At 39.0% G+C, this 21,781-nt stretch overlaps 1 protein-coding gene across 7 annotated transcripts in view; it reads left to right on the plus strand.

The window, feature by feature from the left end:
- Nucleotides 1–21,781, plus strand: part of RAD50 (RAD50 double strand break repair protein) — a 71,587-nt gene that overhangs the window by 29,937 nt on the left and 19,869 nt on the right. For all 7 annotated transcript variants that reach the window (XR_002832005.1, XR_002832004.1, XM_023763782.1 and 4 more), the window contains 12 exons: nt 3,144–3,337; nt 3,763–3,969; nt 5,181–5,363; nt 6,238–6,395; nt 8,326–8,501; nt 9,270–9,507; nt 12,812–13,001; nt 13,489–13,615; nt 14,037–14,230; nt 16,353–16,463; nt 18,141–18,233; nt 18,505–18,618. Coding sequence is in view for 5 of the 7 variants with exons in the window: in XM_023763782.1 (XP_023619550.1) it covers nt 3,144–3,337; nt 3,763–3,969; nt 5,181–5,363; nt 6,238–6,395; nt 8,326–8,501; nt 9,270–9,507; nt 12,812–13,001; nt 13,489–13,615; nt 14,037–14,230; nt 16,353–16,463; nt 18,141–18,233; nt 18,505–18,618 (1,985 nt within the window). In the remaining 2 variants the exon portion in view is untranslated. The remainder of the gene's footprint in view (nt 1–3,143; nt 3,338–3,762; nt 3,970–5,180; nt 5,364–6,237; nt 6,396–8,325; nt 8,502–9,269; nt 9,508–12,811; nt 13,002–13,488; nt 13,616–14,036; nt 14,231–16,352; nt 16,464–18,140; nt 18,234–18,504; nt 18,619–21,781) is intronic.

The following is a 21,781-nucleotide window of genomic DNA, read 5'->3' on the forward strand; positions in this document are numbered from 1 at the left end:
AAAAAAGTTACTGTGGGTATAGTTATAAAAGCAACAAAAGGGATTCTTGTGGTATTGAAACTGTTCGGTATCTTGTCTGTTGTGGTAGATATGAGCAGTACAGGTGATACAAATATATAGAATTTAATAAACACACATACAAATGAATACAAGTAAAACTGGGAAATCTGAATAAGTTTGAAGGATTGTATCAGTGTCTGTATCCTGTTTGATAATGACACTACAGCAGGTCCTTCGAATAACTTTTACTATAATGTTTTTGAGGGGCATAGGAACTTAAGTCTTGTCTATATCAAGTAGTCTATGGTAAATTTGGTTTCATTATATGTCATTTCAATTAAAGTTGCAGAATCTATCCATGACTTTAAGTGAGGATTTACTTTATAGTTTTGCAAAATGTTACTAAAATGTTACACAGTTTTCTGCTTAAAATAATTCTAATACCAGGTGAGTGCATTTTTCCACACCAAGCAATTTTCCGATTCTTGGCAACTGGGTGTCCTGTAATTTAATTTAGTTCTGACACTAACTGTCTGGAATTAGCACAGACCCCACAGATTGAGGGCTCAGTCCTGTGAGACTGCCTTCCATTTCCAATGGCCGTTGCCAAGTCCAGGTTGTCTGTCACCTGTTCTTCTGACCACTGGCTATACATCAGACATTTCTATACCCCTTCCTCAAATTCAATAATTTTCTATAATAGCTCATAGAACTCAGGGAAACACAATTTCTAGTTTATTATAAAGAATACAGCTCAGAAACAACCAAATGGAACAGATGTATAGAGCAAGGTATGGGGAAGGGGCATTGCACTTTCTAAGCACTTCCATGTGTTCACCAACCTGGAAGCTCTGAAGCTCCTTGTTTAGGGGTTTTATGGGAGTTCCATTATGTAATCATTATTGATTAAATTATTGACCATTGATGATTGTACTGAATCTTCAACTTCTCCCTAGAGTTGGGGAGGAGAGTACTGAAAATTCCTATTCTCTAATCACATAGTAGGCTCCTCTGATAACCAGGTCTCACCCTCCAGGAGTCACTTCATTAGAATAAACTACGGTGTGGTAGAAAGAGACTTATAATGAATAATAATAAAAGAGAAACATGTAAGTTGGCCGTACCTCCGTGATGCCCACCAGCCAATCAGGCGTAAGCATGCAAATTAACCTGACAAAGATGGAGGGTTAATTTGCATACACAGGTGGAGAGCAGAGTGAGAGAGCTGGAGGCTTGGGGGGATGTGGCTCCCTTGGTCGCTCCCCCAAAGCCGCCTAGCAGAGAGCAGAGCAGGAGAGTCAGAGGCTTGGGGGGGCGTGGCTCCCTTGGTCGCTGAGAGCAGAGAGGGAGATCCGGCGGAGAGTGGAGCAGCTTGGGGAACTTGGCTCCCCAAGCCGCCAGAGAGCAGAGAGGGAGAGCTGGCAGCTTGGAGGACTTGGCAGAGTGGGAGGCTGTGGGATGGAGACAGAGCAGGAAGGGAAAACCAAGAGTGCGAGGAGCACCAGGAATTCTGGGAATAGTAGTTCTGGTGGCAGCCCCAGGACCAGAAGCAGAAGCCCAGAACTCGGGGAGCACCAGGAATGCTGGGAATCGTAGTTCTGGTGGCAGACGGATCTCCTAGAGCAGGGGTGGGCAAACTTTTTGACTCAGGGGCCACAATGGGTTCTTAAACTAGACCAGAGGGCCGGAACAAAAGCATGGATGGAGTGTTTGTGTGAACTAATATAAATTCAAAGTAAACATCATTACATAAAAGGGTACGGTCTTTTTTTTTTTTAGTTTTATTCATTTCAAACGGGCTGGATCTGGCCCACGGGCCGTAGTTTGCCCACGGCTGTCCTAGAGTCAAGGACCTAGACACTAGAGCAGTGGTTCTCAACCTTGGCTGCACATTAGAATCACCTGGGAATCTTTTCAAAATCCTGATTTCTGGGCCTCATCCTCCAGAAATTCTGTTTCTTTGTTATGGGGGGGGGGCTACCACCTTTTAGTAACAAGAAACAGAATTTCCGGAGGATGAGGCCCAGAAATCAGGATTTTGAAAAGATTCCCAGGTGATTCTAATGTGCAGCCAAGGTTGAGAACAACTGCACTAGAGCAAAGTGAGCCTGGAGCAAGTTACTGTTGCAGTGGGGGATGGAGGGAAAGCAAAGGTGAGAGACATAAGTGAAATCAGAGTGTCTAGGAAAAATTAAAGGGAAGATATACTAAAACTTCCAGGAAATCTCCACCAATGAAGCAAAGAAAAAAAAATGCCTCTATAATTCTGTGAGCAGCAAACCAAACTGGGTTGGGGTCTCAGACAATTCGCTCATATGATTGCAAAGACAGACAGAAACTCCCAGATTTGAGACGGCTTCTCTGAGGGTCCCAGGTTGGAGAGGGTGCAAATCGGGCTGAGGGACCCACCCTTCCCCCACCCTCCGTGCACGAATCTTCATGCACTGGGCCCCTAGTAATGAATAACAAAAGACACTCCTCTCTTGCCCTGGCTGGTGTTGCTCAATAGTTAGACCATTGGCCCATTCACAGAAAGGTCTCTGATTTGATCCCCAGGCCTTTCTTTGTCGGAGCACATGCTGGAGGCAACCAACTGATGTGTCTCTCTTACATCGATGTTTCTCTCTTTCTCTCCCCTTCCACTCTCTAAAAATCAGTGGAAAAAATATCCTAAGGATTAACAACAACAACCAAACAAAGACATTCTATCCGAAATTCTAAGAGTTTTAGGAGATCAGTGCCAGGAACCAGGGACAAAGACCAAATGTGTATTTCTAATTATATTACAATATCATAGTTACTATTTGGGGAAACAGGGTACAGAATATAAGAGATCTTGCTGTATTTTTTTTACAACTACATGTTAATGTATGATTATCTCAATTTTTTAAAAATCAGCTAAAAAAAGAATTACATCTACAGCTCAGTCCATGTGTCTCAATGGTTGAGCGTTGACCCATGAACCAGGAGGTCACGGTTCGATTACTGGTCAGGGCACATGCCCGGGTTGTGGGCTTAATCCCGGGCGGGGTGGGGGGGGGGTGCAGGAGGCAGCTGATCAATAATTCTCTCTCATCATTGACGATTCTATCTCTTCTCCCTTTCTCTCTGAAATTAATAAAAACATATTAATAATAATAAAGGTCGTCTACAGCAACAAGCAGATCGCCATCAAGAAAATATTCGAGCTAGAGATTCATTAATTCAGTCTTTGGCATCACAGTTAGAATTGGATGGCTTTGAGCATGGACCATTCAGTGAAAGACAGATTAAAAATTTTCACAAACTTGTAAGAGAGAGACAAGAAAAGGAAGAAGAAACTGCTAGCCAACTGATGGTAAATATTGTTATTTTCTTTTGTTTGTGTCCAAATCTTTAGTTGTTTTAATTTTTGGATAGACCTTACTTTCTTATATTTTGGGACCGAGCGCGCAGCTCCGGGAGGGATAGAATCTGATACAAGGTAGAAGAAACTTTTATGGGAGCAAATTTTTAAATGTGGATAAGGCTAAAAATATGAAGAAATGCAGACCTATATTTTTTATTTGATTTTAAGTAATATTTTTTTCTTTTACCAGAAAAAGTAAAGAAAAGGTTTGCTCAGAGTTAAAAATGATTGTCTGTGGGTGCTAGCCATTCCATATTTTTAAACTTTTTAATATTTTCCTTAGTGTACATGTGTTACTTTGATAATGAGGAAACTGTCACTTAATGAATTATGGAGTGAAAAAATTGTTAATACTTTTTCTTATATGTATTTAGAATGACTTTGCAGAAAAAGAAACTCTGAAACAAAAACAGATAGATGAGATAAGGGATAAGAAAATTGGACTGGGAAGAATAATTGAGTTGAAATCAGAAATTCTAAGTAAGAAGCAGAATGAGCTGAAAAATGTGAAGTACGAATTACAACAATTGGAAGGATCTTCTGACAGGATTCATGAACTGGACCAGGAACTCACAAAAGCTGTAAGACAAAATAATTTTAAGGTGTAAGACATTTAGAATCTTGCAGTTTGAAGTGTTTTTTTCTGTTGTTAATTCTAAGATTATGACATGTTAATTAAAATATCTATCTTGTCTAACAATTTCATGTAAAATGAATTCATCTAAATATCTTAATCAGTTAACTCTTTGGTTCTAGAATCCAGTGGATTAAAAATTAGAATCACCTAGGAAGTTTTTAAAAAGTACTTATGCTTAGACCTTCAGACCTTCCAAATCAAACTCTCTAGAGTAGAGCATGGAAATGTGCATTCAGAACAAAACAAGGCTATTCTTATGAGTACCTTGGTTAAGAACCATTTACTTAAGTTAAAAAAGAAACAAGTATTTTTCCTCTAGGTTCCATACACTGTAGATCTTATAAATTTTTTGCCATACTACCACTTTTTCTATGGTGGAATCTTTCTTAGCCCACCTATTGTTTTCATGAATTTCCAAATTTTCTTCCTTCTTTCTATTTTCTTCATTTACATCCCCACCACCAAAGTAAACATCCTAAAGCTGGGAATTCCCCCTCTCAGATCCTACTTTGATAATGTAATTAAACACTGCTTTTTGCTTCCTAATTTAACATCTAGTGTACATTTTGTCAGTTTAGCATTTTATCACAATACTAGAAGCCCGATGCACTAAATTCATGCAAGGGCCTTGGCCCTGGCCCCCGCCCACCACTGCCATGGCCAGGGGCCTCTGCTGCCTTTGCGGCGGCCCCAACCTGCTGCAGCTTTGTCCGGAAGGAAGGACATCGGGTCTAATTAGCATATTATGCTTTTATTATTATAGATTGTCATGTTGTAAAGGGGTGGCATTTTTAAGGAATAGCGTTACACTGTTTTTAGAGTTTCTATGTGGCAGGAAATGTAGTGAGTTACATGGGTACTTGATAAATACTTAGGTATTGTCTGAAGAGTCATGAAACTATATTCTTAGACAAATTTCTCTTAACTTTGCATTAATTCTTATTCTCCCACCCTTGTTTGACTCTTCCAGATTTATTTAATAATTCTCTAGTATTATAAGATAATAAGGTAATTTTATAAGATTTTTTCCTTAAAAATTTTATTCCTTATGTTTTTTTTATTTCTGTTGCAGTGAGTAGTTGATTTCTAATACACTTTGTCACTATTTTAACACAAACTATATAAACCTCTGTGTTTGTTTTTATTATTGATAAGGAACATGAGCTAAGCAAGGCTGAGAAAAACAGTAATGTAGAAACTCTAAAAACAGAAGTAATAAGTCTTCAGAATGAGAAAACAGACCTAGACAGGACCCTGCGTAAATTGGACCAGGAGATGGAGCAGTTAAACCATCATACAGCAACACGCACCCAGATGGAGATGCTGACCAAAGACAAAGTATGACTTTTCTTTTTATTTTAATTACTAGAGGTGGGATCCCTCAGCTTGGCCTGAGGACATCCCCCAAGGGTCCCGGATTGTGAGAGGGCACAGGCCAGGCCAAGGGACCCCAGTGATGCATGATCGGGGTTGGGGAGGAACCATGGGAGGGCTGCAGGGTGTTTCTGGCCCGTCTCACCCAATCGTGATTGGTGCCGGCCAGGGAGGGACTGCAGAAGGGCTCCAGAGTGTGTCCAGCCCATCTTGCCCAGTCCCGCCTAGATTGGGGCCCAGAAGGGGCTGTGGGAGGGCTCCAGGGCGTGTCTGGCCCTCTCGCCAAGTCCCAATCAGCCAGACCCCACCGGCAAGCTAACCTACCAGTCGGAGCTTCTGCTCCCTGATGGTCAGTGCACATCATAGCGACTTGTCGATTGGTCGGACACTTAGCATATTAGGCTTTTATTATATAGGATAATTTTTGGTATTTTAAATAGTTTATCTTATTATGAAGAAGTTAGTCGTTATTGGCTTTATATTTTAGGGGCTAACTGAGCTTAATACTATAAAAATAGACTTTCAAGTTTAAAAACTATTTTCTAATTACAAGAAACTAATACAGAGGTGTATACATACTAGTAAATACGTACATTGCTGTTAAATTTTATATCTTATGAAGAAGTTTTAATTTTTATATTATCAGACTTGTTACTCTTTTCTCTTATGGCTTAGAAAGGTCATCCCCACTCTTAGACTTTAGGAAATTATATATTCTCTTCTTACATTTTTATAATTTTACTTTCTAAGCCTAGAACTTTAACCAATCTAAAATGTATATTTGTTCTTGACATAATGTGGAGATACTGAGCTTTATTTTTAAAATATTTTTTAATAGGCTGACAAAGATGAACAAATCAGAAAAATAAAATCTAGGCACAGTGATGAATTAAATTCATTATTAGGGTATTTTCCCAACAAAAAACAACTTGAAGACTGGCTTCATAGTAAATCAAGAGAAATTAATCAGACCAGGGACAGGCTTGCCAAATTAAAGTAAGTAATAGAAATGTAATAGAAATATCTTATTTCTTGCTTTAATTTTTAATTGTTCTAAAATAATTTGTCATGAAAAGGTAAGTCTTATTAATTGATTTTGGTTCTACATTTTATGAGTTAAGTAAAATGGTAACAGTGATTTGGGATCTCTTGTTCCTTGAAAGTTTGTAGAATTAACTGAGAGGATTAAAAGTCTCCTTTATAAAAAAAGTGAGACCTGAAACTATAAAACACCTAGAAGGAAACTTAGAGGAAAAGCTTTATTATATTGAAATGGCAATCATTTCTTGAATATGACAACAAAAGCAAAATAGACAAATGAGGTTACATCAAGCTTTAAAACTTCTACACAGCAAAAGAAACATTAAACAGAGGGAAAAGGCAGCCTATAAAATGGGAGAAAATGTTTGCAAATCGTGTATCTGATAAGGGGTTAATATCCAGAATATATAAACTCCTACTACTCAACAACAACAAAATAACTGGATTTTAAAAATGGGCAAAAGCCCTAGCCAGTTTGGCTCAATGGATAGAGCGTTGGCCTGCTGACCAAAGGGTCCTGGGTTCACCCCGCCTGGGCCCTAGGGCATATGTGGGAAGCAACAAATCGATGTGTTTCTCTCGCATCGATATTTCTTTCTGTCTTTCCCTCTCTCTTCCACTCTCAAAAAATCAATAGAAAAATGACTTCAGGTGAGGATTAAAAAAAAAAATGGGCAAAGGACTTGAATAGATAATTCTCCAAAGAAGATATACAAATGGCCAATGAACATGTGAAAAGATGCCCAACATCACTAGTCATCAGGGAAATCCAGATTAAAATCATATCACTTCAGCCCTAGCCGGTTTGCTCAGTGGATAGTGTCGGCCTGCGGACTGAAGGGTCCCGGGTTTAACTCCGGTCATGGTCACATGCCCAGGTTGCTGGCTCAGTCCCCAGTAGGGGGTGTGCAGGAAGCAGCCAATCAATGATTCTCTCTCATCATTGCTGTTTCTATCTTTCTCTCCCTCTCCCTCCCTCTCTGAAATCAGCAACAACAACAAAAAAGCCCACATCACTTCACACTGGTTAGGATGTCCAATATCAAAAACGTAGAAAATAACAGGTGTTGGTAAGAATGTTGAGAAATTGGAACCCTTGGGCACTGTTGGTGGGAATGCAAAATGGTGCAGCTGCTATAGAAAACACTGGGAAGTATCAAGATGGAGCAGGTGTGCACTCACACGTTTATCTGAAACAGATTTCTCAAAATAGTACCTGTCCTACCTATATACAGTCTACTCCGATATATTCTGTTGTTTCATTTTGTTAAAATATGCTGAGATGATGCATTGAATTGATTATATGATTTGCCTCACAACCTGCAAATTAAAAAACCCTAATCTGTATGAGCATGGAGATTGACTAGGGTGAAATTTAAGAGTTGGAGTGGAGATAAATTGTACTAGTGAGCAAAGTCTTTGATGAATGAGAAGAAATGAATGATCTTAAGTAGATGGTAACAATAAAGAGGGGACAAAGGAAAAGTTTACAGGAAAGGAAGGGAAGTAATATTGTGAATGGGCCCAAAGGGAATTAGGATGTTCGCCCCGCTTCCCTTCCTCCAATAGATCCAGCAAGCACATTCTCCTTGCAAAGGCTCTTAAGCTGAGATCTGAGGCCATGAATTCCCAGAAACCAGGCAGAATTTCGCCGATATTACACATTTTTCTGGGACCGGGCCCATGACTACTGATGGCAAGTGAGTCAGTATCCGAGTGGGAGAGTTCAGGTGGAAGTGACTATTGCCTGGACTTCTAAAAAAAGTACTTGGCCGTAGCAAACTTTGTAATATTTGTTGGCAGAATTTGTCTTATACCTATTCAAACTTTTCAAACTAATTCCTCATGTTCTAAAATTGTAATTCATATTTTTCTTATTTTATAGCAAGGAACTAGCTTCAGCTGAGCAAAATAAAAATCATATAAATATTGAGCTAAAAAGGAGGGAAGAGCAGTTATCCAGTTATGAAGACAAGCTGTTTGATGTTTGTGGTAGCCAGGATTTTGAAAGTGATTTAGGCAGGCTTAAAGAAGAAATTGAAAAATCTTCAAAACAACGAGGTAAGTTACCTGCTTTATATTATCAAGTCACTGTGACACATGAATTTTCATTGACAGGTAACTAAGGATGGGAGATTTAAAAACTTGGTTCTGGATCCAGTTGGCTTAAGTTTTGGTCCTGGTTTTATAACTTAACTTGCTGTGTGACTTTATGCAAATTATTGAATCTTCCTCTACTTCAGATTCATCGTCTGAGGACATAATTACCTACCACCTAGGCCCATGGTTGGCAAACTGTGGCTCGTGAGCCACATGCGGCTCTTTGGCCCCTTGAGTGTGGCTCTTCCACAAAATATCACGTGTAGGCTCATGTACAGTGCAATTGAAACTTCATGGCCCATGCACAGAAGTCGGTTTTCGGCCTGGGCGAGTCTATTTTGAAGAAGTACTGTTGATATTTGGCTCTGTTGACTAATGAGTTTGCCGACCACTGACCTAGGCCGTTAGGGAGGAGTAAATGAGATTATAGGTATAAAACTTAGAACAGTTCCTGGAACATAATAAGCTCTAAAATTTATTGTACTTTTATGTGTTATCCAAAAGACAAATCTGAATGTATTGTGGGAGCCAGAATTTTGAAAGTGATTTAGATAGAGGTTTTCAAGAAGAAATTGAAAAATTTGTAGGAATATTTAAATATCAGAATTTAAAAATTTTTAATGTGTTTATAAAGCAAGAAGAAAAATCATATATTTACAGAGGAGGATGTAACCATATTGACAAAACTATATTTTGTCCTGACGGGAAACACTTATTTTCTTAAAACAGCCATGCTGGCTGGAGCCACGGCCGTGTACTCCCAATTCATCACTCAGCTGACGGATGAAAGCCAGTCCTGCTGCCCCGTCTGTCAGAGAGTTTTTCAGACAGAAGCTGAATTACAAGAAGTCATCAGTGATTTGCAGTCTAAGCTGCGGCTGGCTCCAGATAAACTCAAGTCAACAGAATCAGAGCTAAAGAAAAAAGAGAAGCGGCGTGATGAAATGCTGGGGCTTGTGCCCATGAGGTGAGACTAGGGGTTTACCATTACGTACATGTAGCAGCAGCAGCAGCCCTGTAAAAGGTACTGGCCTAGTGCCTGGCATGTGGTAGCGCCTCGGTAGCGTGTCTTGAATGAATAAAAGTTGAAGTCAGGATCCTAAGCCAGTATGCCCCGTCTCATGTTAGTTACATGACAAGAAGAAACAATGATTTTGTTTCCTTTTTTGTTTTCTTCTAAAGGTAAATTTGCTTCTTAATCTAGCTACAGGGCAGACAGATATAATCTGTGTCTGTGTGTTAATTTAATTCCTCAGATTTGGCTTGAGGGCAGAAATTTTGACAGATTTAGAACTGTTTGCTGATATTTAACTTTCTAAACCCAGCAAAAGAATTAAATTACTGAAAAGCTCTCCCAGCAAATTTTAAACTGTATTACGGCCCTGGCTGGTGTGGCTCAGTTGGTTGGGTGTCATCCCTTGCACCGAAAGGTTGCTGGTTTGATTCCCGTTCAGGGCACATGCCTGGGTTGCAGGCTCAATCCCTGGCAGGGATCGTGCAGGAGGCAGCCGATTGATGTTTCACTGTCACATTGATGTTTCTTCCCCTCTCTCCTGGTCTCTCTAAAAATCAATAAAATGTAAGAAACTATAGTATGTCTTTCCCACTCTAAAAAGGAATGAATCCTAGATGATTTCTAGTGTTCGTTTTTCCCTTGCTTGTGCAAGAAATTCAAATGATAGTCTATTTGTAAATCAAATCAGAAAGTATGTGATGATTGCCTTGTCTCCCAGAACAGAGCACAGAGCTGGTCAGAGAAACCAATGACATGACCCTCAAGGAGCTGATGCCCCAAGAAAGGAAACAAGCTTTAGAGTTAGATAAAGTGCTTAGTTAGTTCAAACAAATGCATTATTTAAGAAGAGAGAAGCCAGTGGACTACAGAATGAGAATAGGATTTAGAGAACAAGGTAGGAGGGAGAATGTAAACCACAGGGAAACTGGTTAAACTCAGTTAAGAAAAGGAAAGGGGAGAGGGAATTGAGAACATGGTGTATAAAAGGATGGAGAGCATGACCTGTTCTGCAATAGAAGCATTATCTGGAGTTTAGGGAGTTATTTATAGGAATTGATTCCCATAAATTGGGAAGATGGGACTAGATTATGTTCAGGTCTAGTTATAGCTGTCTCTGATAGGTGATGAGGAGTCATTCTGAGGGATTTAATCAACAGTGTGTTTTAGGAAAATTGATCTAATGTTAATGTATTGAATAGATGAGAGTGAAAAAAAAACACACGAAAACTCTGGAAGCAGAAAAACCAAGAGGGTCTGTTGTCCTGGAAAACCAAAGAGGAATTTCAGGAAAAGCAGGAAAGGTTTAAGATGTGCTTTGTGGTAGCCAGCCACCATGATGGCCCCCAATGATCCTGGCTTTCACAATCTTGTTCCAGGATTGGTCTGTGTGACCAAGAAAATATGACAGAAGTGATGACATGTCCCTTCTAGGACTAGGTTATATAAGGCACTCAAGCTTCCTGCTCTCCTTTTTTCTCTCCTGGATCATCTGGATCTCGGGAAAGCCAGTTGTCATGTGGTGAGCAGAGCAGGGACCCACTTGGTGAGGACTTAAGGCCTTTGAACAACCACATGAGTGAGGGTACTATTTGGAAGCATATTCTCTAGCAGTCACTTCTTGAGTGACTGCAGCCCTGGCCTTCAGCTTGAGTGCAACTTCAACAAGAAACCCAAATCAGAAGTATCCAGATATCTGCTCCTGATTATCTTACTGTGAGAAATAAGTGCTGTCATTTTAAGCTGCTAAATTTTGGGCTGTTTTGTTTTGCAGCAGTAAATAATATAATTATCAAGGTGAAACCAGATTATTGCTGGCTATAGAGAGAATGTGATAGGAGACAAAGGCAGTAGTTTGAGAATGAAAAGGAAGAGGAGTAAGGCAGTATCTTGAGAAGAAAAAGATCAAATAAAAGATAAAATTTAAAGTTGATAGAAATTCCATGTCAAGGAAATTTGAGCTTAGTTCTGTGTCATACTGAATACTATAAATAGCAGAAATCAACATTGTGTTATATTTTGGGGCTCTAGCCATCACAGGTCCCATTTTCAGAGTAATGTGCCTGGTGCCTACCTTATTCAATGTTGTAGTTTCATAATTCTTTGTGTATTGTAACTTTCGTAACCCATAGTTGTCAGTGTGAATTGTGTCTACACTTCTTCTCTATTAAACCATAAAAGTGTTTAATAAAATAATGAGAGTGAAAAAAATAATATATATGTGGGGCTAGTACCTGCCATATTAGCTAGAGAAGCAACAGTAGGCTGGACTGACAGCTTTTGTACCTAAAACTCATGTAGCATTTGGCTGAGTGGTGGGTTGCTTTCCTTCTTTTCATCATTTTTTTAAACCTTTTATTTTGAAAAAGATTTTAGACTTATAGTAAAATTACAAAAATAGTACAGAGAATTTACATATACCCTTCACCTAGCTTCTCGTGATGATCAGAATTTATGTAACCATAATTAACATTGGCATAATGCTGTTACCTAAATTACCATATTTGAATTTCAGCAGTCTTTCCATTAATGTCCTTTTTTGTTTCAGGATCCAAACCTGGATTCCACATTGCATGTAGTTCTTATTTCTCCTTAGGCTCCTGTGGTCTGTAACAGTTCTTCAGTCTTTGTCTTTTATGGCCTTGATACTTGTGTGATCGGTTAATTTGTAGAATATCTGTTTGACAAACAGCACAGTAATAATTGTTGCAAGCAACATCTAGCAATGGATAGTAAAATCAATGGGCAGAAGTTTGAGGAGAAACAGGATATTTACACAGTCTCAATCAGTGTATCTCCTAAGTATTAACTACAAAAAGGAAAATAATAACTTTACAATGGATGGATCTGGCTAACACCATCTTAACATCTCCAGTAATAAGACATACTGACATGTACCCATCGATATGATGCCCTGAGAAGGATACGTGATACCACTTTTATATTATTGCCAAAAAATACATAACCTCAATCTCACGATGAGAAAACATTAGATAGCTTATTTTTTTTAAAATATATTTTATTGATTTTTTACAGAGAGGAAGGGAGAGAGATAGATAGTTAGAAACATCGATGGGAGAGAAACATCGATCAACCTGCCTCCTGCACACCTCCCACTGGGGATGTGCCCGCAACCAAGGTACATGCCCTTGACCGGAATCGAACCTGGGACCTTTCAGTCCGCAAGCCGATGCTCTATCCACTGAGCCAAACCGGTTTCGGCAGATAGCTTATTTTTAATTGTGTGTTTTCTGTTAAGGCAAAGCATAATTGATTTGAAAGAGAAGGAAATACCAGAATTAAGAAACAAACTGCAGAATGTCAATAGAGATATACAGCGCCTGAAGAATGACATAGAAGAACAGGAAACACTCTTGGGTACAATAATGCCTGAAGAAGAAAGTGCCAAAGTGTGTCTCACAGATGTTACAATTATGGAGAGATTTCAGGTATGCTGATTGTAGTTAAAACTACAAAAAACTTATAGCGAGGCAGCAAAAAACGTATTTCATGGTGGTTTGAATGTGAAGTGTGAGAGTGTTAAAAACAGTAGCTGGTGTTCAGGTACACATCATGGTTAGAGTTCCCCATTCTGAATTATTTATAAACTAGAGGCCCAGTGCACAAATTCGTGCATAGGTGGAGTCTGCCGGCCAGCAGGGAGAGGCCATGGGCAGTTGGCCGGCCAGCCCCATCCATCCCATGGTCGAACTCATGGTCAAGGGGACAATTTGCATATTAGCCTTTTATTATATAGGATTATGAAAAATAGTCCTGTTTGTTTCCATTTTCAATCTGCTGCCTTTTGTTTATATCATTGAAATTATTTAAAATTAATTGTATTTCCTACTATCAAATTTTGTTCAAATTATATATGAAAGCAGTTGTAAATTGCAGTAAATTTCTTAAAAGAAATAACTTTGTTTTATTCTTAAGATGGAACTTAAAGATGTTGAAAGAAAAATTGCACAACAAGCAGCTAAGCTACAAGGACTAGACTTAGATAGAACTCTTCAACAAGTAAACCAAGAAAAACAAGAAAAACAACACAAATTAGATACAGGTAATATAGCCCATTTCCTCATATTCCCATTAAAGACATCAACATTCCCAGCTTTTGCTTTTCACCTAAATTTTACACCTGTTATGTGGATAAGAACTGTCTTTCCTCCTTCCAATCCACAGTATATTCACTTTTTTCAGAAGTATCACTTCTGTTTCCTTGGTTTGTACAACAGATTTTGAATGATGAGTATCGAGTGAGCTGTACTCTTTCTCAATCATACCTGCCCTGTGAGTGGCCAGGAGGGGACAGAAAGATGGTTTGGGGGCTGGATGGTTCTAGTGGCACTTTTGTTGCTGTGGGTGGGACCCGTAGAAACTTGCCTTTGTGAATTCCATAGACCTATAACACTGGAAGGATGCTGCTCAGAGCATTTTCTATACTCTTACATTAATCACTATGTCCATATGTTTTTGTGCAGTTTCCAGTAAGATTGAATTGAATCGTAAGCTTATACAGGACCAGCAGGAACAGATTCAACACCTAAGAGGTGTAACAAATGAACTTAAATCAGAGAAACTTCAGATATCCACTAATTTACAACGTCGTCAGCAACTGGAGGAGCAGACTGTGGAATTATCCACTGAAGTTCAGTCCTTATACAGAGAGATAAAGGTAAGAACATTTGTATGTGTTTAATTACTTCAAATGTATGAAATGTTCTTTATTGGTATAGCGGCTAGAATTATGGATATTGTGAAGATAAAATGAAAATGGTATAATAATTCTTTGTGTGGCTCCTGGGTGACAGAACTTGTACTCATAGTACTAAAGATGTCTGGAAGAAGAATTTTGGTCATAATAAGGAAGAATTGGCTGCCTGGTTAACTTAGTAGAGAATGTCTTGTTATTGAAGGTGGTCAGGTGGTGGGTAACTAACTCCATGTAAGTATTCCTCCATGTGAAGTTCGTCTTAATTCTGTATCCACGGCCAACACTGCCTTAGTCATAGCACTTTCTCTATTTGATTCGAGAATTTAGTCTTGGAATTCTTCCCCAAACAGTGAACATGTGGAATTGATTTGTCACATGAAATGGAACCCATTTGGAATCCCTCATCTTGATTAATAAAATCTAAAACCCAACCAATTAAGTTTTTAAACAGTTTTAGAAACAACAATCTCATTTAGGTTTTTATAATTATACACATTCAGCACTAAATATATTATTGAGCCCTGCCTAGTTTGGCTCAGTGGATAGAGCATCAGCCTGCGGACCGAAGGGCCCCAGGTTCGATTCCAGCCAAGGGCACATGCCTGGGTTGCGGGTGGCAGCCAATCAGTGATTCCTTCTCATCACTGATGTTTCTATCTCACTCTTCCTCTCCCTTCCTCTCTGAAGTCAATAAAAAAATATATTTAAAAACAATATATATATATATATATATATATATATATATATATATATATATCATTGAATCTATAGTTACTGTGTTTCTTAAGTATTTTGGATTACAAATTATCAGAGGCTTATAGTATATCAAATAGTACTACCATACATTTATATAATTTTTTAGTGTTTATAAAGTAATTTGAAAATAAGCCATTTAGGTCTAAGTAACCCTGTTGAGATATGTGACTAAATCCCCTATTATAGAAAAAGAAATTGAGACTTTTAGATTTCCCATAACTTACCCATGTTCATGGAGCTAGTAAGAGGCAGGTTAATTTCAGATGTTAGGTCTACAGACATCAAAGACATTTGACTTCCCACCAGTGATGGCAAACCTTTTGAGCTTGGCGTGTCAGCATTTTGAAAAACCCTAACTTAACTCTGGTGCCAAGTCACATATAGAAATTTTTTGATATTTGCAACCATAGTAAAACAAAGACTTATATTTTTGATATTTATTTTATATATTTAAATGCCATTTAACAAAGAAAAATCAACCAAAAAAATGAGTTCGCGTGTCACCTCTGACACGCGTGTCATAGGTTTGCCATCACTGCACTACACCATACTACTTCCCAATATGATAAAATACACCTGTGTTGAAGTAATACTACATAGTCATTTCTACTTTTGTGGATTCATTATATATTTCAGGATCTTAAAATGCTTAAGGATCATTGTTTTTTAACAGGGGTTATCATATAATTATGCTGTAGATATGTTACAAGGCCAAATAATGCAGACTTTTGATTAGTAAACTAGTTTGTTACTTGAAAGCCCTTTTCCTTCCAAAATAGGTGTGGATACATCACTGATATCAGTGTGTACAGTACACTTTTGTTACCATAAAAAATCTACTTAATCTTACTTAGCAAAGTAAGCTTAAGGACAAATGTGTCCTTTACAATCATATTCCTGTCTGTAAGAGAGAAACCTGGAGTGAATGAACTTTGCCATTTTTTTGGTGACACAGTTGGCATGAGCCCCTGCAGACTCCTAAAAACTTATACCTGAAGCCAGTCGTTCATATAATTGGGAGTACATGGTGTAGTTTAAGAATCAAGACAATGGCTGTAGCAGTATAGCATAGTGGCTCACAGAGACTCTCGCGCTGGATGGGATTTGACTCCTTTCTCCTTTATTTACTGGCTGTTGTGATCCTGGACAAGTCATTTCTATGGCTATTTACTCATCTGAAATATGGGATGAAAATAATGGTACTTCCTCATAGGGTTGTTAAAAGAGGCAAATGAGTTTCTTTTTAAAGCCTGGCACATAGGAGAGTGCTTGTATGACTGTAAAGTCTGACCCTAAAATAAGATAATGGAATGTTTTTTGTTTTTAGGATGCTAAAGAGCAGATAAGCCCTTTGGAAATAACACTGGAAAAGTTCCAGCAGGAGAAAGAAGAATTAATCTTCAAAAAAAATACAAGCCACAAAATAACACAGGATAAAGTAATATTTCCTTTCTATATTTACTTACCAATATATATATATATATTAAACATTATGTTCAGAGCACCATATTGGACATTATTTCCCATGAAATTAAAAATACAAGATAAATAGTATTTTCAGATTTGTGACATAATCTTGATATTTAAAATTCTTGTTAAAATAAGGATTAAACTTGTAACTAGTTTCTTGATCTATCATAGAAGCTGAGAAGTAAGACTATTTAATCCAATTCCATACGTGATAAAGGGAATTATCTGAGATAATAAAATGTGCTGGTGATGAAAACTAGAACCCAAAGCTCCTAACTTTCAAGCCAATGTTTCACTGTGCTCTCCTATTAAGTTTTTGTTACCTTAATATACGAGGTGTACCGGTTAAAAATGCAGATTTTGTAATCAAAGAAAACACAATAATTTAAAGAGAAACATCAAAAGTGCTTCATTCAAAGTAATGTCCATCTCTAGCTACACATTTCCCCCATCTTTCAGGTGAATTTTTGGAAACTGTCCCAATAGAACTTTTCTGGTTTTGAGGCAAACCATTCAGACATCCAATTTTCCACTTCTTTGTACGTTTTGAAGTGCTGCTCAGAAAGTCCGTGTGCCATCGATAGGAACAAGTGGTAATCTGAAGGAGCAAGTTCTGGTGAATACAGCGGGTGGGTTAATACTTCCCAGGCAAGATCTTTTAACATGTCTTTAACTGGTTTTGAAGTGTGTGATGGTGTGTCATGATGAAACAAAATTACTTTGCTGTGTCTTCTGGCCAATTCTGGTCATTTCACGATCAAAGCGTGGTTCAAATTGATTATTTGTTGTCAGTAGCGATCAGTATTAATGGTTTCACCTGGTTTTAGAAGCTCATAATATACCACACCTTCCTGATCCCACCAAATGCAGAGCATTGTCTTCATTCAGAAGCGATTTGGCCTTGCAGTCGATGTTGATAGTTGACCTGGATCAGCCCATGATTTTGTGCATTTGGGATTCTCAAAATAAATCCACTTTCCATCGCCAGTCACAATTCGATGCAAGATAGACTTTCTTTCATGCCGTTGAAGCAACATTTACTGATGACTTTTCGGTTTTCCACTTGTCTTTTGTTCAGTTGATATGGCACCCATTTTCCTTCCTTTAAGATCTTTCCCATTGCTTGTAAACGATTGGAAATTATTTGCTGAGCAACGTTTAATCTTTCTGCAAGTTGTTTTTGAGTTTTACACGCGTCTTCATCCAATAATGCTTGTAATTGTTGGTCTTCAAACTTTTTCGGTTGACCTGGACGTTCTTTATCACATCAAAATCATCACTTTTAAAGCGTTTAAATCAGCGTTCACAAGTATCTTGAGATGCAGCATGTTCACCATAATCTTCCCGAAGTATACAATAACTTTTTCTTCAAAATAATGAATTAAAACTTCCCACAAATGCTCATGTTTAAGTGTAAAAATATCTATGATGTTAACACCTTCAGCAAATTTGACATAGAAGTTTTGAAGCTTGCTGTCAATACAACAAAATAGCATACATATCAAATCGCATATATATCAACATATGTGTAACTCCATCTATTCAAAAAAATCCTCATTATTAACTGGTACACCTAGTATTTCCTTGGAAATAAATCTTAAATGCACTGGTCCTCAATCAATGTGTTTAATAACTTTTTCTACAGATGAATGATATCAAAGAGAAGGTTAAAAATATTCACGGCTATGTGAAAAACATTGAGAATTATATTCAAGATGGGAAAGACGAATATAAGAAGGTAATTTAAAACTTAAATCTTATTTATTTATAGTTTTATTTCTTGTGCTTAAAGAAATTTTCTCCGTCCAACCTCAGAGAGAAAGTGTGGGGGCCGGGAGATAAGAGATCAATCAAAGGACTTGTATGGAAGCATATTAGCAAAACCAATGGACACGGACACTGGGGAAGTGGGGGTTTGTCCTGGAGGTGGGAGTGTGGTGGGGGGGTCAGCCGGGGGAAAAGGAGACATGTAATACTTAAACAATTAAAAAAATTTTTCTTTTTTATAGCAAAAAGAAACTGAACTTAATAAAGTAATAGCTCAACTAAGTGAAAGCGAGAAACACAAAGAAAAGATAAGTACCGATATGGGAATCATGAGGCAAGATATTGATACACAGAAAGTAAGTCTTCTTTGCTTGTGTCTTAATGGTATCACTTATACCAGTGGTCGGCAAACTCATTAGTCAACAGAGCCAAATATCAACAGTACAACAATTGAAATTTCTTTTGAGAGCCAAATTTTTTAAACTTAAACTATATAGGTAGGTACATTGTTATTAACTTAATTAGGGTACTCCCAAGCTGGCCTTTGCTAAAAACATCCTCAATCTGAGGGGTCAACCTCAGCGAATGTACCCCCACTTCTTCTAATGCCACTTCTTCAAAATAGACTCGCCCAGGCCGAAAACCAACTTCTGCACACAGGCCACGAAGTTTCAATCGCACTGTACGTGCGCGCCCGCACGTGGTATTTTGTGGAAGAGCCACACTCAAGGGGCCAAAGAGCCGCATGTGGCTCACGAGCCACGGTTTGCTGACCACTGACTTATACCAATAACATTTTTTAAAACTTTTATGTTTCAATAGATCCATATAGTAGAGAATATCAATTTTTTAAAAATGAAGTTATTTTATGCAGTATTGAAAGCCAATTCCAGTGTTATGTAATACTAGATAAAAGAAACCAATAGCATAGTCTCTTGTTCCTAATAAGGAAAAAGTACACAGATAGTCTCCCATGGAAGAATCTTGGAGTGTCACAGCAGCTGCAGTGGTGCATTAAGTTGCCTTGGCAGCAAAAGGACAGTTACAACCGTATCATGGTAGTCACTTTTAACTGCTTATAATACCTGTAATAGATAAGTATATATTTACTAGAGGCCCGGTGCACAAAAATTTGTGCACTGGGGGGAAAGGGGGTCCCTCAGCCCGGCCTGTGCCCTCTCACAGTCTGGGACCCCTCAGGGGATGACCACCTGCTGGCTTAGGCCCGCTCCCCGGGGGATTGGGCCTAAGATGGCAATCAGACATCCCTCTGGCATCCCTCGGGGAATGTCCACTTGCCAGCGGGGAGCAAACCTAAACTGCAGTCGGACATCCTTAGCGCTGCTGAGGAGGCAGGAGAGGCTCCCACCACCACCACTGTACTGGCAGCGATCAGCCTGGCTTGTGGCTGAGCAGAGCTCCTCCCATATGAGAGCGACCTGACCACCAGAGGGCAGCTCCTGCATTGAGTGTCTGCCCCCTGGTGGTCAGTGTGTGTCATAGTGACCAGTCATTCCCAGTCTTTCTGCTGTTAGGGTCAGTTTGCATATTACCCTTTTACTATATAGGATGGAGGCCTGGTGCACGGGTGGGGGCCGGCTGGTTTTCCCTGAAGGGTGTCCTAGATCAGGGTGGGGGTCCCGCTGGGGTGCCTGGCCAGCCTGGATGAGGGGATGATGGCTGTTTGCAGCTGGTCACACCCCCTTCAGGGTGGGGTTCCCCACTGGGGTGACTGGCCAGTCTGGGTGAGGGGCTGAGGGCCATTTTCAGGCTGGCGGATGACTGAAGCTCCCAACCTCTCCTTTTTTTCTTTTTTTTTTTTATTCTGGAATTTATTTACCTTCTATGGCTGTCACTGGAGCTTAGAGCCGGCTTTAGCTCTGAGGCTCGGCTCTAGCTCTGAGACCTCAGCTGCTGAAAGCAGGTATCTGCGTTTGTTTGGGTTCTATAATTGTAACACTGTTGTGATCCTGCTCGCTCCAGCTCTGACGGCTGAAAGCAGGTTTCTGGGGTTTATTTACCTTCTATAATTGCAACATTGTTTCTTAGAGTGCAGTTCAGAGGCCGGCAGCGGCAGGCGGGGAACCTTGGCTTCCTCCATCACTGGAGCAAGCAAGCCTCCTGTTCGCTTCAGCTGCCTGGCTGCCGGCCACCATCTTGGTTGGCAGTTAATTTGCATCCCCCTGATTTGCCAATGGGAAGGGTAGCAAAGTTACAGTTAATTACCATGTTTCTCTATTATTAGATAGGATATTATGATTACCAGGAAAACTGATGACAGTTGGGGGAAAAACACACAAAATAGTGATTTATAGATGGGCAGGGTTGGATATGAACACTAAACATGAGAGAAAAATCCTTCCATGCTTCTCTCCCACCTCCAAATTCATTTTCCCTGGTGACTCTGTGCTGTTATTATTGGTTAACGAGATATTGCCAAAGATCTGCCTCTCCCTCCCACTTCCCACATGACTCTTGAGTTTATCTCAGCAGCCAGGGTCACTGACGGAGGAACCTAGCTCCCTCTTTGAGAAGTATTGACTTTGAACTTGTGATGAGTTTTCTATATTCAGGCTTTTATGGTGCAAACCAACATTGTTTCTACAGGATATTTTTTTCTCTAAATTTCAAAGAATCAACTTATAATGTTTATCTCACAATATAGTCCCTTGTAATCACTGGGAAACCTACTGAAATAATTGTGTTGGCATTGCTGCTACTGCTGCTCCTGCTAAGTGATTAGGTCTCTTTCAGGACAAAACTGCTCAATAAGAACAGCCAACTTTTAAATTTTCAGTTCAATTCAATTGCCATGGAAGTCTCATCAAGTAAATATTTACTATTTTTGTGGCACTTCTTACTGCCTTGTATGATTTATTATTTGTTAGCTTGAAGGTAAAGATCTTATCTGACATACTTAATAGAATCTAGCCCTAGCCAGTTTGGCTCAGTGGCTAGAGCGTCAGCCTGGGGACTGAAGGATTCCAGGTTCAATTCTGGCCAAGGGCACATGCCTGGGTTGTGGGCTCGATTCCCAGTAGGGGGCGTGCAGGAGGCAGCCGATCAATGATTCTCATCATTGATGTTTCTATCTTTCCCTCTTCCCTCTCTGAAATCAATAAAGAAATATATTTAAAAAAATAGAATCTAACAGTATTGGCACATAGGAAAAAAATACAAGTAGGCAAAAAAAATTGAGGGGGGACATTAATAGTAGTATTGCTAGCTTGTGATTTTTTTTTCAATCAGATTTTTTATTGTGGGGTTCCTATGCAAGATGATCCAATGGGGTACAGGTATAAAATATTTAATTAGTTACAGTTGTTATTTCATTGTGTAAATTTCTGTTCTGGTTTATATGTCAATCCAGGTTAGTCCAGGTTGTAGATTCCTTCACCCTGGCTTATTCTCCCTCTATTGAGTTTAACACAATTCTAAATAAGGCAGAATTAGTACTACCTGCCAGCAGTTGCCTGTTATGAATCACATGTTGGTAACTTGATCATTTTTAACTGGTTT

The sequence above is a fragment of the Myotis lucifugus genome, unplaced genomic scaffold, assembly GCF_000147115.1.
Source record: "Myotis lucifugus unplaced genomic scaffold, Myoluc2.0 scaffold_300, whole genome shotgun sequence".
Taxonomy (NCBI): Eukaryota; Metazoa; Chordata; class Mammalia; order Chiroptera; family Vespertilionidae; genus Myotis; species Myotis lucifugus.